The 17,106-nt window shown below is 37.8% G+C and overlaps 1 protein-coding gene across 1 annotated transcript in view; it reads right to left on the bottom strand.

Annotated features, from left to right (window-relative positions):
• The window catches only part of DNAI7 (dynein axonemal intermediate chain 7), a 60,945-nt gene that overhangs the window by 40,827 nt on the left and 3,012 nt on the right, over positions 1–17,106 (bottom strand). Inside the window, exons 3-6 of the mRNA XM_053554360.1 lie at positions 9,045–9,129; positions 7,183–7,274; positions 5,236–5,337; positions 3,233–3,370 (exon numbers count right to left, since the gene is read on the bottom strand). Of these exons, the coding sequence (XP_053410335.1) occupies positions 3,233–3,370; positions 5,236–5,337; positions 7,183–7,274; positions 9,045–9,129 (417 nt within the window). The remainder of the gene's footprint in view (positions 1–3,232; positions 3,371–5,235; positions 5,338–7,182; positions 7,275–9,044; positions 9,130–17,106) is intronic.

Below are 17,106 nucleotides of genomic sequence, written 5' to 3'. Positions count from 1 at the left end.
CCCTTTAACTCATGACTGGTGAGTCCTAGTGCTATTCTCACTGCCTCCCTGCTAACTGCAGAGTACCAGATTCTCTAATAGGCACAATGTTGTTAAGAGGGAAAAACCCCAAACTCTGGGAAATAATTTAAAGAGGTTTATTCTGAGCCTGCTATGTGTGACTGCAGCCTGGATCTCTTGGCCTCAAGAGGTCCTATGAAAATATGCCCAAGGCAACAATTTACAGTTTGATATACATTCATGGAAACAGGAATTACATGTAAAATCATAAATCAATACAGGAGACCAAGTGTGGTGGCTCACGCCCATAATCCTAACACTCTGGGAGACTGAGGCAAGTAGCTCCTTGATGTCCAGAGTTTGAGACCAGCATGAGTAAGAGTGAGACTGTCTGAGCAAGAGCAAGACTGTCTCTACTAAAAATATTAATGGAAGGTGTACATTGGTTTGGCCCGAAACTACAGGACATGGGGGTGGGGGTGAGTTACAGGTTATAGGCGGGTTCAAAGAACCTTTGGTTCGTAATTGGTTAAAGAAATGAAGCTCTGTCTAAAGTCTTGTAATGTTTTAAGTTAAGGAAGTCTGTTATTCAGAGACAAGCCTCAAATAATCCGTTAACTGATGGCTTGCAGGTCTTGCATGGCCTTGGGTCCTGTCGCTTATTTGGTATTTTATTATTACAAAGAGTAACTACAAAAGGGAGGAGGCATAAATAGGTATGTCTGCCTCCCTTCTGATGTGGGCAACTCAGTTTTAAGGATTTGTCTGGGGTCTCCATTGTTAAGGAATGGTTGATTCAGTCCAGCGGGGGGCAGGGGAGGCCTTAGGATTTTATTTTATGCAGCCTTCTGGAAGAGAGGATATACAATGGCAAGAACATTGTAAGATGAATCCATTGGCATTCAAATAGCTCAGAACATAGGGAAGACTCTTTGGCACCTTTGTAAAGTCAGAGCAAAGTGCATCCAAGGTCTCACAGGGGACTGTAAGCAAGTCATAATCTATGTTTCTTCAAATGTAAAATGAATCTTATAACCTTATTGTCCAGATTAAATCAGGCAATGTACTTAAAAGAGGCTGGAGTTACTGTCTTAGAGCAATATGGAGAAAAAGTATACTATAGCAACAGTGACAAGAGGCATAAAAATGTGAGGAATTATAGCAAAAAATAATTAAGGGATAATAACAGGAATAAGAGGTGTTTAAGTGTAGATTTCTTTATCTTAACTCAGTGTAACACAAAAAGAAAAAAATACAGTAAAACCTCCATAGTTGACCACATCCCTACATTGATCACCTTGTAAGGTAACCTAATTTTCATAGAACAGTACAGTATGCCTAGCTCCTTATGTTGACCTCTGTATGTTGACTTGTTTGTGAAAGTGCCTTGGGTGGTCAATTTACAGAGATTTCACTATATTTAGTCTCTGACCTCTATTCCTGGCACAGAGCTTCCAAAACCTCAGAATAGGGGTGATAAGAATATCTTTTGCTATTCCTAAGGTGGTTCCTGGTGGGACCCTAGATAGGTTCAAGATGGCAGCTGACTTCCAGAGGGCTTGACCATGTGATTAGAGGCTGGAGCTTTCAGCCCCATTCCCCAGCCTTCAGGGAGGGGAGAGTGACTACAGATAATCGTCAAGGTCAATGATTTAATCAAGCATGCTTATGTAATGAGGATTCCAGAGAACCCCTAAATGACAGGGTTCAGAAAGCTTCTGGGTCAGTAAACACATGGAAATGCTGGGAGGGTGGCATCAAAGCCCCATGCCCCTTCCTAAATATTCTCACCCTATGTATTTATTTCTTCATCTAGCTGTTCATTTGTGTCCTCTGTAATAAACCAGTAGATGTAAATAAATGTTTTCCTGAATTCTGTGAGCCATTATAGCAAATTAGTTAACCTGAGAAGGGGGTTGTGGGGACCCTAATTTATAGCTGGTTAGTCAAAAGTACAGGTGAGAACCTGGGACTTATAACTGACAGGGGGCAGGCAGTCTTGTGGGACTGAGCCTTGAACTTGTGGGATCTGCACTAACTCCAGGTAATTAATATCAGCACCCAGTTCTGTCTTGAGAGTTGGAGAACTGGTGTGGGCCACACATTTAGCATAAAAAGTGTTGTAAGTATAAAAAAAGCTTTCTTTTTACTTAAAATTTTTTGAGCTTCTTGAATCTGAGAATTCGTATCTCATCAGTTCTAGAAAATGATCACTTATTATCTGCTTGAATATCATCTCTCTCCCATTCTTTTATATCTCCTTCTGATTCTCCTTTCCCATATTCTGTTAGCCTTCTTGCTCCAGCAAAAGTGTCTGTCAACCACTCTTTCACATTTTCCAAACCTTGTCTGTGCTGTATCATGGTAAATTCTTCCAATCCAACTTCTGATTCACTCAGGATTAAGACTTCTCAGTGAAAACAACTGTTTCCTCTTCACTAAGATAAAGATGAACCAAGCATATCTTATCATTTCCTTTTGTACAGTGGACTTTTCCCCTGTCATCTGAAACATTTTTTGAGACCCCCAGCCACACATGGGTCTCTGATCCAACTTGCCACCTTACATGTACCCTATGGTTTGCCTCTTCATGGCCCTTTATGCCTCTGCTAAACCACTAGGGGTTAGAAGATGATCTCTCGAAAGCCACTAGCTTTGAGACTTTCTCACTTTCTGTATTGTTTTACGGCCTTTTATGAATCAGGCAACAGATTTAAAAGGCATTAATTTTTTTCTCCCCAGTATTTTTAAAGTGGCAGCTTCTCAAGGTAGCCTAACTATCCTGCTTGCAGTAATTGAAGTTAGGATATTCAAATTCATCTTTGTACCCCCAGTGCCTAGAAAAATGTGTGCTTGGCACATAATAAACATTAAAAATCATGGGTGCCGCCGCATTACTGAATACCAGATAATTTCAGCTAAGGATAAAATTACCCACTTCCCCCTCCCCCAGTTATCTATATAAATGCATGCAACTTGATTTTTTTCTCACTTGAATTTGACAAAGATTGTTTCACATTTATATATTATGTTGACACTATCTAAGGTGGCAAGAGATTTTTAGTTTTAAAAAAGAAAAAAATAAAAAGATTATCAAATACTTCTTTCTACAGCCAAGAGGTCAGAAGCAGCAGAATTAATAATTAGCACTTAATATAATTTCTTTTTATTTTTGGAGTCAATATCAGAATATTTATGATAATAATTTATAGGATACTACTCAAACACTTACATTTAGTACTAGTTTACTCTTCCCAATCACAGCCTCAAAAGTCTCATTTGTTTCCTCTTTCCACAAGCTAATGAAAGTGTTTATTTCTTGGGCTACTGTAGGATCAGGAGTCCCATCACATTCAATGTAATGTTTCCACTATGAAATAAAAAGATTTGAAGGTTCACACTGATGAAGATTCACCCAAAGATTAAATTATTTTTCTGAAGTATTAGTTCTCATAACCCAGTATCAACACAAATAAATGACCAAGGCCAACATCTCAATCAATGAAGGCTTATTAAACCCAAGATTTTGAGGATGCACCCAGGAAAAACACCAATCACAGACAAGCTATGGCTGTTTCTTCTGAAGAAGACGTTGAAACGTTCAGATTTTAAAGACATGCACAGAAAAAGATAATGGCAGGATGGAGGGCCAGATGAGGTAGCGGCTACATTCTCGTGAGGCCCAAGAGATGTATATTTTACATAAAATAAGAGAGTGAAAGAAGCATCACTTATAAGACAAAAACATGTAATGACCTGAGATAGCTCTAAAATAACTACATTCTTCTTCATCCAAATACTTGCCTCATGCAAATACCTGCCTCCTTCATCCAAATAATCCTCAATATTCAGATAAACAGAAATACTATTTACTTTCATATTTTTATATTTAAAACATTATTTTTAAGTGGTTTTGTTTTGCTATTGTTTTCCTCTTTAATCACAGAGCTTCTTATTTTCAAAAGCTAACACTTGGTCTATTTTCTACTTCCCAAGTTATCACTAATTGCTAGCTGCACTGGCATTTCAGTCCAAGTCCTTCACTTTATTTTGTTTTGTAATTATATTATACTATAGTTAATATTCACTTAAAATTATACTATAATCTTTTGCCACATTATAACAAGTTTTTTATTTTTCTCCTGATATTCATCTATATTGTTTCCAAAGTTATGCTGCTTTGAGCAAAATTAGATTGCCTTAAGAACAAAGTTTTTTATATTTTTTTTGTTTGCTTTGTTTTATTTTTCTGTCACTTCGGTTCTACAACCTAGGCTGGAGTAAAGTAGCATGATCATAGCTCACTGCAACCTTGAACTCCTGGACTCAAGCAAACCTGGCTCAAGCAATCCTGCATCAGCCTCCCAGGTAGCTGGGACTATAGGTGCAAACCACCACGCTTGGATAATGCTTAAAATTTTTTGTAGAGATGGGGTCCCACTATGTTGCCCAGGCTGGCTTGAATTCCTGGCCTCAAGTAATCCTCCTGCCTCAAGCTCTCCAAGTTCTGGGATTACAGGCATGAGTCAACAACACCTGGCTATATTTTAATTTAGGATAATTTCCTCAGTATGGACTCCCAATGTAAAGAAAGAATGGCTTGAAAGGAACAAAAATGTTTTCAGTTTCTTTACAATCTCCTCACCCTTTTTGAGAACTAAAACCGATCTCAGGCCAGCTGTCACAGGGCAGAGAGTGTCCTTTGTACCACAGGAGATGGCTCAGCGCAACTATCCAGGGGTCCAGGTGGGAGAGATAAAGAGACTGTCTTCACTGGAGATGTGATCTATCAACTGTAGGTGAATGGCTATATCCTCAGCCTGAAAACTGTCCCTTTAAAAGCTCTGTATTTCTACTTATGGGGAGGACAATAGTACTTGGGATAGGAGCTCCTTCAAATTCCTATTTCCTTTTCCTCAACCAGTTTTCTTCATTATTCTAATGCAGCCTCAGGGACAAGTACTGAGATTTCAGTAACACCAACAACTGAATCAGAGTCAAAGGGTATAAACATTTCAAGGATATTATTACTGAGAAATAGCTTTCTACAAAGGTTATAAACATTTACTTTGTCATAATCAGTAAATTGTCAGATGAGAGGTTTGGTTTTTTTTTTTTTCATAAATTTAAATTTAAAGTTTCATGGGATCAAAATAGATGTTCAACTCAAACTCCCTCTTATAGTGACAAAGTATTAGATTTAAACTAAAAAAGAAAGAAAGAAATCAGTCTTACCTGAGCAAGCAATCTGGTTTCTCGTTTCAATTTCTCGGCTTCAGGAAAACAACCCTCTAATAAATAAAGTTCTTCAAGTTCTTCATTCCTCCTTTGTAGATCCTATTGCGTGAGGATACAGACATTGATCTGCTTTTTAATTTTAACTTTATGTTTTACTAGTAGCATCTAATTTTTACTTGGCTAAATACCACGTTTATAACTATAGTTTCAAAATGAATATAACTATTGTTAGTTTGACTATAACTGGTATTTTCAAAAGGTTTCATAGTGGCTCACAAAGTATGTTCTATAGAATTTTGGTGGGTCCCTAAATCTCTTTTGGGATCTGTGAGGTCAAATTTTATTTTCACAACAATACTAAGATATTATATGTCTTTTTTTGCAGTGTATATATTTGCACTAATGGTGCAGGACGCTATAAAACTGCTGGTGTCTTAGCACAAATCAAGGCAGTAGACCCAAACTATACTCGTTTCAAGGGAGGGGTGAGGAGAAGGAGCCAATTCCACATAAGGATGACCTCATGAAAAGGTGAAAATTATTGATTTTAATAGATCTCAACCCTAAGTACTTGTTTTAGTGTTAAGTGGGAAGTATGATAAAATGGGAAGTATGCATAAAGCACTTCTTTCAAAGGACAGTATTGTCTCAAGAAAAAAATACTTGTTTAATTACTTGAATATTTTGGCAGATTCTCTCTGTTTCCATTTCAAGGATACAATTCAAAATATTTGTTGACAATGATAAATTTAAGCTTTCAAGCAAATCATCAAATTTTAGTAAACTTGTATCTATCACTGTGAGCTTGACAGTTTCCCAGTCCTTAAAAACGTCTATTTGATTGGAGATACTCATGTAAGTGCTGTTTGATAATGAATGATAAAATACATCGACATTTGACAGCAAATAATTCAGTGAACCAAATTCTTCCAAGCAAGCAATGCATGATATTGCAAAATCGTGCCTGGCAACAAGATCTATTCAGAGCATGTTGAATGAGCAATGTTTCAAGTTCATTGAATATGGATTCACATTACACATTAAGAAACTACCACTTGTTGAGTTTTGGTACATATCAAAGAAAAATATCCGAAAGGTTATTAAAATATTCCTCCTTTTTCCAACTGCCTATCTGTGTGAAGTCAGATTTTCTCCATACACCCTTCAAACAACACATTGTAATAGCTGGAATACTGCTGTAGCTATGAGAATCCAGCTGTTTTTTGTTAAGTCAAGTATTAAAGAGGTATTTTTAAAAAATTAAAAAAAATAAAAGCAATGCCATTCATTTCCCTAATTAAAAAAAGGTTTTCTTTAAAAATGTTAGTGTATTAACTAATGTTTACTTAAGTTTATTTTATTAATACTTAATGTCCATTAATATAATAGGTATTTTTAAATTTATCAGTTTTAATTTCTAATATGATAAACTTTTTTCTTTTAAATAGGGGAGACACTAACACTAGATCTAATATTGTAAATACTAATATATGTAACCCACATAAACAAAAGCTCCTGGGGGGTCTTCAATTTTTAATCAGTTAATGGAGTTTTGTCCTTAGACCAAAACATTTCAGAATTACTCATCTAAAAGATTCTAGTGAAAAAGAGAAGTGAAACTACAATAGGAGAGGTAGAATTTGAATATTCTGAATTATGTTTTATGGCCCCTATTAAAATGTCTGTAAAGCAGATGCATGCATGCTTATTAGTTCCAAGTATAGGCTCTGAACCAAGACTTAGGTCTAAGTCCTGGCCTTGCCACTTATCAGCTGCTTAATTTCTCCATTTCCGTATCTGTGAAACGTGGAATAATGTCACTTAACTTTATGGTAGAATAAGTTCATTTAGGCCTCTATGTCACTGGTAGCTATGGGCTGAGAAGGACATTAATTGACAACAATCTGATAGCCATAGTTTGTCTTCATTAAGAATATTATTTACCTTTTCTTCGAGTTGACACCATTTTTCTTTCTCAATTCGCTCCATTTCAAGTCTCTCCATTTCTTCTTTCTCATATTTTAAACGGGCTTCCTCTAACAGATTAAAAAAAAAAAAAAAACTTTTTTCCCCACTGATTAGATCACTGGGTCTTCAAGCCCTTAAAATTACTCCAAATACTTTCAAGATGTAGTGGTGGTAGAATATTTCATAGAAGTCACAATCTTTAATATGTGGTAGAAATGAGAAAAGTATTAGCTTTTCTTTCTTCAAAAAGTAATGTGACTTTTTTCTAGCCAAATAATTTGGCCCACATGATATTTCTCATCCCCCAAATTTAGAGTAATCCAATAGTGATTTTAACCAGTAAAATATGCCAGGTCAATGATGGACAATTAAGAGGTAAGGTCTTCAGAAGACTAACTTTGTGACATCTACATCATCAGAAATAATTACCTTAATCTTCTCTTGTTCTCACCATCGAAAACAAAATAAATACTGAAGAACGTAAGACTTGTCTAATAAAATATCCCCAAAATACAGACCCTGGTATTGTTTCTTATCATGAGTTACCTAAGAAAGAATTTATAACATTATATATAAAAAATCAACATGGAATCTGAGGACAGTCTTTTAAAAACCTGAATCTGAATCTACAGATGCTCTTAATGCTAAAATCTACAAATACTTAGAATATTCAGATTTTTAAAATCACTTTTTGGATATTTTATTTAACCCACACTTTTATCAATGTATAATTGGTGGTTCACAAATGAAATTGGCATTTTTAATTTGGCAGATAAAATATCATTAAACAGTAAGAACTTAAGCTGTTGTATATATTTCTTGCTAGAGAATATTTATTTCTCATACATAATGAATTTGAGTTTCAGAATTCTTCTTGCACAAGCAGCACCAATGCCTCTAGTTTGATCAGTAAATACAAACACTTTAAGATAGAGTTTAGCACTCTGGGAGGCAGAAGCAGGTGGATTGCTTGAGCTCAGGAGTTCAAGACCAACCTGAGCAAAAGCAAGACACCATCTCTAAAAAATAGCCAGGCGTTGCAGCAGGCGCCTGTAGTCCCAGCTACTTGGGAGGCTGAGGCAAAAGGATCACATGAGCCCAAGAGTTAGAGGTTGCTGTGAGCTATGACGCCACAGCACTCTACCCAGGGCGACAGAGTAAGACACTGTCTCAAAAAAAAAAAAAAAAAGACTTGCAAGACCTAGCAAATAAAAACACAAGACACTCAGCTGAATTTGAATTTCAGATAAACAATGAACTTTTTTAGGCTTAATATTGCATGGGGTAAATTATCCCAGATTAGCTGCTGATTATTTGAAGTTCGAATTTAACTGGGCTCCTATATTTTATCTGGCAACGCTACTTCAAGATTTATCTGAAAGTGACTGGTGTGTACTAACAGATCTTTCTGGATACCCTGTAAATGGTAGGTATTGATTATAAAACAGATTAAATTTTTAAAAAAATTAAAAGTTTTTTATTTGTTATTTTTTGAGACAGAGTCTCTGTTGCCCAGGCATCAGAGACTAGGCAGCTCACAGCAAACTCAAATGCCAGGGCTCAAATGATCCTCCTGCTTCAGCCTCCCAAGCAGCTGGGACTACAACACCTGGCTAGATTTCAGTTTTTAGTAGAGATGGAGTCTCGCTGTTGCACAGGCTGGTCTTGAACTCTTAAGCTCAAGCAGTCCTCCTGTCTCAGCCTCCTAAAGTGTGAAGATTATAGGTATAAGCCACTGTACCTTGCCAAAAATTATAAAGTTTTGGGAAAAACTGACTGGATTACGGAAATGCCAGCCTGCTGTCAGTATTGTGAAACAGGGATTGTTTACTCCTTACCTTCCTCTTTCAGTCTTTTCTCCTCCTCCTCTTGGATCTGCTTCAATCGGTCAACTTTGCTGACTTTCTTTTTCTTATTGCTAGTCTTAACAAAGACCACAATATAAAAAGGCTATTAACATGCAGCAAAATTATTTAAAAACACATCTCTTCGGCGGCGCCTGTGGCTCAAGGAGTAGGGCGCCAGTCCCATATGCCGGAGGTGGCGGGTTCAAACCCAGCCCCGGCCAAAAAAATCACAAAAAAACCCAAAACAAAACACATCTCTTCAAATAGTAATTATGAAAAACATTTCTGCCTTCATTAAACCACTCTTTCATGCATTTAATCAACAAATAGGACCGCCTGTTAGTGAAAAGCCTTGACTCAGTGCTTTGAAGGACAAAGTCTGGAAATCAGTAAGAAAAATAAGCATGTTGGGCGGCGCCTGTGGCTCAGTGAGTAGGGCGCCGGCCCCATATGCCGAGGGTGGCGGGTTCAAAGCCAGCCCCGGCCAAACTGCAACAACAACAAAAAAAAAAAAAATAGCCGGGCGTTGTGGCGGGCGCCTGTAGTCCCAGCTACTCGGGAGGCTGAGGCAAGAGAATCGCGTAAGCCCAAGTTAGAGGTTGCTGTGAGCCGTGTGACGCCACGGCACTCTACCGAGGGCGGTACAGTGAGACTCTGTCTCTACAAAAAAAAAAAAAAAAGAAAAATAAGCATGTAAATTATTCAAAGGCAAGGATGACAGGAACAAGTATATGCACTTTAAATAATACACTCATTCCCAGTTTCCACATCCCTAAAATGGTGTTAAAGAAAACCTCATCTTGTAAAGAACAAAGTAAAATATATGTAAAAGCAGTTTGCAAACTACATCGATAAAAATGAAAGGTGTTTTTATGGCTAACAGGTATACAGTGAGTTATTTTGCAAGTCTGGAGGAAGGAGGGATTACTTTCAATAGCAGGTGTCAGATAAAATGTTTATGGAGCAGGAGGTATTTAAACATGTGCCCAAAGGATTTTAACATTTAGAGGAAGAGATTCTAGGAAGAGGGAAATGCAGGTGCAAGACAAGGAGCCGAAAGAGCCCTGGATGGCTCAACAAATGTGGTGCGCCCTGGAAAGACTCTCAGAGCTGAGGAAGGAAATGAGAACAGGAAGGAAGCCTAGAGCCTACAACTAGGGTTTGGAAATTAAGAGAAATGGAAAACGATAAAAAGTTTTTTGACAAGGGCTGTGGCTGTTAGGAGTATAATTTTGAAAATTAACGTGGTATTGGAGAAAAATTTTTTTAAAAAGTCTTAACAGTGGAAATGCAGAGGATTCAACAAATAATTTTATAAGCTAACTTATTTGATAACGGTTAAAATTGCAGGCAGGGAGAGAAAAAGTCAGAGATCAGAACAAGTGAATTTGAGAAAGGAATTATGGAAAGGAATTTATATAGAATTTGTATGAAATGCTGTGTTTAGATCATTCAGGCAATGCTTCATTCAGGCAGTAGAACTGTAGAAGTGAGGTTCAGCAAAGAGGTCAGAGCGACAGAACTAGATCTAAGGACAATTTGTGGGATAATAACTTTCCATTTTCATAAGGGAAAGGAAAAGAGAAGATCATCTAAATTTAGGAGGAACCCACACAAAGAGTAGTTAATCTTTGGGGTAGACAGACTTTTGGATGACCATCTTGTCTCTCTTTTTGGTGTACGTGCTCCAGAATGCTCACAGAATTCCTTGGCTCCAGGGGACCCTCTAATCCACCGGCCCTACCACTTTTTCACCACTCATGGATGCCCTCCCCCATACCTTCATTTCTTCCTTTCCCAGGTTAGACTCATTGTTCATCACCTTAACCTTTTGTTCTTCTTAATGTACCTCATCAAATAATTGTCCATTTTATCAGTTTTTTTAAAGAAATAAATTGTGGCTTGTTCATTTATCCAATTGTTATAATAAATATAAGTGACTCTAACATGTGCCACTCATTTGAGATATCAGTAAATAGACAAAAGTCCTTGTCCTTAATAAGCTTACATTCAAAAGGTAAGAGAATGGCAAAAGCACTAAATTTTTTTTTTTTGTAGAGACAGAGTCTCACTGTACCGCCCTCGGGTAGAGTGCCGTGGCGTCACACGGCTCACAGCAACCTCTAACTCTTGGGCTTACGCGATTCTCTTGCCTCAGCCTCCCGAACAGCTGGGACTACAGGCGCCCGCCACAACGCCCGGCTATTTTTCTGTTGCAGTTTGGCAGGGGCTGGGTTTGAACCCACCACCCTTGGCATATGGGGCCGGCGCCCTACTCACTGAGCCACAGGCGCCGCCCAGCACTAAAATTTTTTTAAAAATTAATTATAAAATATTTTAAAGGGTTTTAAGTAAGCAGGTAGACTCCAGACTGTTGGGGTATTTGTGGAAGGGGTGAATCACAATTTAAGCAGTGTTGTGTAGGGTGGGGCTTCATGGAGAAGGTGACATTTGAGTGAAGACTTAAAGGATATAAGGTTATTAATCGTCTTTACTGTATGTTTACTATTAAATCCCGTATTTGTCCTTGGTACTGCCCTCATTCTCCTTACTTTGGATTTGTTTGTTTGTTATTTTTTTCAAAGATGAGGCCTAACTCTGTCACCCAGGCTGGAGTGTAGTGGCACAGTCACAGCTCATTGCAGCCTTGAACTCCCAGGCTCAAGAGATCCTCTGGCTTCACCTTCCCAAGTAGCTGGATACTCGGTATAGACACGTACTACTATGCCAGGGTTTTTCTTCTAAAGAAAGCATCTTAAGAAAGATGCTTAGCTGATTAATTTTCAGCTTTTTTCCCCTTTGTCTAATGTAAGTATTTAGGGCTATACATTTCCCTCTAAGTTTTTCTTTAGAAATGTTTCATAAATTAAAAAGTTTTTTCTTTAAAATTGAATTAAAAATATTTTCTAATTTCCATTATTTCTTGACCCACTTTAGAATGTTTTAAAAATTGTAAGCATAATATGTCTTCTTGTTTACAACTGATTTCTTTGATTTTTAGCTTAAGTACATTACTATTTATAACCCATGCTCTAAAGTGTTTTCTTTCATTGAACTTTAATTATAGTTTTATATTGTCAATTTAGGGGAAAAGGTGTATGTGTTTAAAATGCTCTGGCTGTTGGATGCAGTGTTCTAAATATGCCCAATTCATTATATTTGTTCATCATGCTATTGTAATCTAAATCCTTACTGACTTTTTATGCTTGTTATAGCAATTACTGAAAGAGGAAACTTACAATATGATTGTGGACTTGTCTATTCTCCTCGTAGTCCTCTCACTTTGTGCACTGTAGATGAGTTCTGACAATTAAGTTCATGAACTAGTCATAGAAAAAGTGCTACCTACCTTGTTGCTGAACATCACTATGGTCACCTTTGAAGTACTCCCTTTAGGAAGCCATGCACCTAGTCCACCCTTTAAATAAATTCTGCAACTCTTCCAGAATGACCATCAGCGCTGTCATCGTACAGCACACAAAAACATGCAACAACAATAATAAACACCACAGCTCAGTGCCCGTAGCACAGTGGTTATGGCGCCAGCCACATACACTGATGCTGGAGGGTTCAAAACCCGCCCAGGCCAGCTAAACAATGACAACTGAAATAACAACAAAAAAATAGTCGGGTGTTGTGGCCGGCTCCTATAGTCCCAAATGCTTGGGAGGCTGAGGCAAGAGAATTGTTTAAGCCCAAGAGTTTGAGGTTGCTGTGAGCTGTGATGCCACGTCACTCTACCCAGGGTGACAGCTTGAGATACTGCCTCAAAAAAAAAAAAAAAAAACATATATATATATAAAATAAACACCACTTAGCAAGATACCATCACTGCTACACGTCAACACAAACAGAGCTGTGAGACACTGACGTACCAAGGTTACAAAATCTTACCAAGTTGTTTGTACAGTGCTGCCAAGTTGAGCACACCTGGCAAGTTTGTGAACTTAATTGTCAGACCTCACCCAATGACAGCACTGATGGTCATTCCAGAAAAAGAGTTCTAAAACTCATCTGAAAGGTAGACTGGGCACTCAGGTCGGTGCATAGCTTCCCATAGGGGCACTTTGATGGTGCCCCTTGTGATATCCAGCAATGAGGTATGCAGCGCTTTTCTAAGATGAGTTCACAAACTTAACTGTCAGGTATTAGTATTTCAAGATTTTATAATTAGATATATCCAAATTTAAAATTATATTTTCTCAGCTAATCAAATCGTTATCATTACAAAATGACCCTCTTTATTTCTAAAACTGCCTTTTGTCCTTTATTTCAAAATATTAAGGGGTACAAATGTTCTTGTACAAGGATAGCTTTTATGATGCTTAAGTCAGTTAGTGTGCCTATCACCTGAATAGTGTTCATCTAACCTGTTATTTATTTCCATAAAACTATCTGTGTCCTTATAATCTTAGATCTTTGTGTACCTCTGAGAGCATACTTTTCTTCCAGAAGTAGGTGAAGACTTCTCTGATCCAGACTACTCAGTAACTACCCTAATGGGTCCTACAACTTTTACACTTGCATTCCTACAGTGAATCTGCCATATAGCAGTCAGACTGATCCTTTAAAAATATAAATCAGATCATGTCATTCTGCTTATGATTTTTCCCACTTTCCACCTTAGAATAAAAATCCAAACACTTCACCAGGCCTGCTTGGCCATGAACTATATACTGCTCCTGCTTACCCACCGACTACCACTCCTCCAACCCCCCAAGCCCCCAACCCTACATTTTATCTTTCATTGTCTACCTCACTCTATTCTCACCACACTGGCATTCTCACCAAGGTCATTCCCAACTATAAATCTCCTACTTAGAATGATCATCCGTTCCTGCCTCCCAGTAGTTACTGACTGACTTCTGACTTACTCCTTGCTTCATCCGAGTCTTTTCTCAAATTTTACTTCCATAATCTTTCTATGTGAAACAGCATCACCACTATCCCCTGTTGCCACATTCCTCGCTGACCTCTCACTTGGTTTCTACGTATTCAAAGCTATCTGAAATTATACTATTTATTTCCCCCTTCTTATCTCTCACCCACATATAAAATGTAAGCTTCACGAAGGTAGGGATTTGTCGTGCTGCTGCTCACTTAATGCCACAAACATTGCTGAATTCATGACATGTTCTTCTGTGTTTGTAATGACTTAAATCATGGCATATACTTTTAATGGGATATGATGCAAATAGGAAAAGGAGTGAGGTAATCTCAACGTGCCATAACAAAAAGATCCCCAAGATGTAAAGATCTTATTACCTAAGATGTAAGATGTACTTTTATAACTACCTCCCAAAGAAAGAATGTCTAAGATGGCAGTCTGAAAGCAATACCAATATAAAGCTGGATACAGGTAAAGACAGGTGAACCACAGCCGAGAAATGCACAAATTCCCTGATGGGCCCTACAACTTTTACACTTGCATTCCTACAGTGAATACATATCTCAACCCTGACACTGGATAGAAGGAAGAAAAAATTTCTCCTAAGAATATAAACCACAAGCCGATACAGGTGGATTTGTGGTTTGACTCACACCATTAGTGTGGTCCAAAATCCTCCAGCAGAGAATTTAATTTAAAGTAGTACCAAGTTAAAAATGAGCTTGAGTGACTAAGAGAAGCAAACATCCTCTGTGGAAGAAGGATGTAAAAACGTAAAATGTAAAAAGATGAGTATTCTAGCATAAAATAAAATATTAAGTGAAAAATAGAAGGTGCAGAATGCTCCCATAAGTGGGGAAAGAAGGGGTCTCTGTGTGCAGTCTTTAATGTTTAGAAAATTTATAATAAGATATGCAGTGGTTCTTCCAGGAAGGCAAATCAGATGGGAGAAAATTTTCCACTTTTAGTGGTATTTTGATTTTGTACTGTTTATTATTTTTCCTTAAAAAGATTTCTAAAAGTCAGAAAGAATAAAATATATCTCCCAGTGTTTTCCTAACTGTACCATAAATTCCCCTTATAGACTTGCCTCATCCCCAAATTGCAATCTTTAAAAATGGAATAATTAAAAAGTAAGTGATTTCTTCCCCGGGTTTGGTTTCAAGTTTCAGAGGCAGCATCTCATCATCTGAGATCAGAAAACACCATAAACTAAAAATCCAAAAACATTCATTTAGTGCCCATGTATGATTAAGCATCAAAGTAATTTAGAATAAATTTCAATTTCCAGATTTAAAAGAATGCCTCTAAGCCTTCACAGTCTAAAGCAGAAAATGAAAGTCTACACAAACCAATAAATGACTCCACATGCACATAGGGCCCTTCAGAACGTTTCCCCCAGCTTGGTGTCTTAGCTCACATGGATAATCCTAGCACGTGGGAGGCCAAGGCAGGAGGACTGCTTGAGTTCAGGAGTTGGAGATCAGCCTGAGCATAAGTGACATCCTACTAAAAGTAGAAAAATTAGCCGGCATTGTGATGGGTACCTGTAGTCCAGCTACTCAGGAGGCTGAGGCAGAAAGACCACTTGAACCCAGAAGTTTGAGGTTGCTGTTAGTTAGGCTGATGCATAGCACTCTAGCCTGGCAACAAAGTGAGACATTATCTCAAAAAAAAGGAAAAATAGAATATTTCCTCCACAAGAATAATCCTTCACACATTTTATCCACAGTTCCTAAAAGAAAGTCAGGTTGGTAATGGGTACATGTGACTGAGAGAAGGCACTCTCTCAGTCAACAGCATTTTTTAAAGAATTGTTTACCTGTATAAATATTGAATACACATTTATGTAAACATTTGTTTCTTTTTTATTTTTGAGACACAATCTCACTCTGTCACCCTAGGCATAGTGTAATGGCATCATCACAGTTCACTGCAACCTCCAACTCCCAGGTTCAAGTAATCCTCCTGCTCCAGCCTCCTCTGTGGCTAGGACTCTTTTTGTAGAGACAGGGTCTTTCTCTTCTCAGGCTGATCTTAAATTCCTGAGCTTGAGTGATACTCCTGCCTCAGTATCCCAGAGTATTAAGATTACAGGCATGAGCCACCGCACCTGGCAAAATCATTTCTTTCATATAATCAAGGGTCCAAGTGTTTTTAAGTGGTGGTATATCAAATGGGGTTTTGCATAGCCATTCAATAAATATTGATTGAATTTCTAGCACGTGCCACACAGACATAGTGTTAAATGTTATGAACATAAAAAAGACACACCCCTGACCATGAACAGCTAATAGTTATAATTACAATAAAATAAGGGTTGCAAGAAGCACATCGTATGAGAACACAGATTATACCTGATTCTGCAAGCGAGAATGATGGGAAATTTTACAGAGAAGTGACGTGAAGCAGGGATTAATACACCCAAATCCCTGTTGCAAAAAGGCAGGTAAATAAAGTAAGGGAGTGTGGTCATGGTCAGCAAACCGAAGACTTTATACATTCCTAAAAGGGGTAGCTGCTATTCAACCCCTCCAAATGCTGCCTCACAGGACTATAGAGGCCCAATGTTATCAGGTTTCCAATTTTTTAAAGAATAAATGCAACTCAGATTTTTGAGTGAAAATAGTTTGGTAACTGATTTTAAAATTATTAAAAAAAATTCAGTGGAAGGAATTATGGAGAATTCTCAAAGAACTCAAATTAGACCTCCCACTTGATCCTGCATCTACTAGGCATCTACCCAAAAGAAAAAAAATCCTTTTACCACAAGGACATTTACACTAGACTGTTTATCACAGCTCAATTTACAATTGCCAAAATGTGGAAACAACCTTAATGCCCACCAACCCAGGAATGGATTCACAAGCTGTGGTATATGTATATCATGGAATACTATTCAGCCTTCAGAAAAGATGGAGACTTTACATCTTTTGTATTAAACCCAGATAGAGTTGGAACACATTCTTCTTTGTAAAGTATTACAAGAATGGAGAAGCAAGAATCCAACGTACTCAATTCTAATATGAAGGTAGTAGATGAGCTAATACAAGGCAGAGGGTAGGGGAATGAGGGAGCAGGGAGCAGGGAGAGGGATGGGAGATTATGGTGTATGGCACACCTCTTGGGGGCAGGACACAATTATAAGAGGGACTTTACCTAACA

The sequence above is a fragment of the Nycticebus coucang genome, chromosome 12, assembly GCF_027406575.1.
Source record: "Nycticebus coucang isolate mNycCou1 chromosome 12, mNycCou1.pri, whole genome shotgun sequence".
Lineage (NCBI taxonomy): Eukaryota > Metazoa > Chordata > Mammalia > Primates > Lorisidae > Nycticebus > Nycticebus coucang.
Note: the sequence above shows the minus strand (reverse complement) of the source record. Positions and strands in the feature narration are given on the sequence as shown.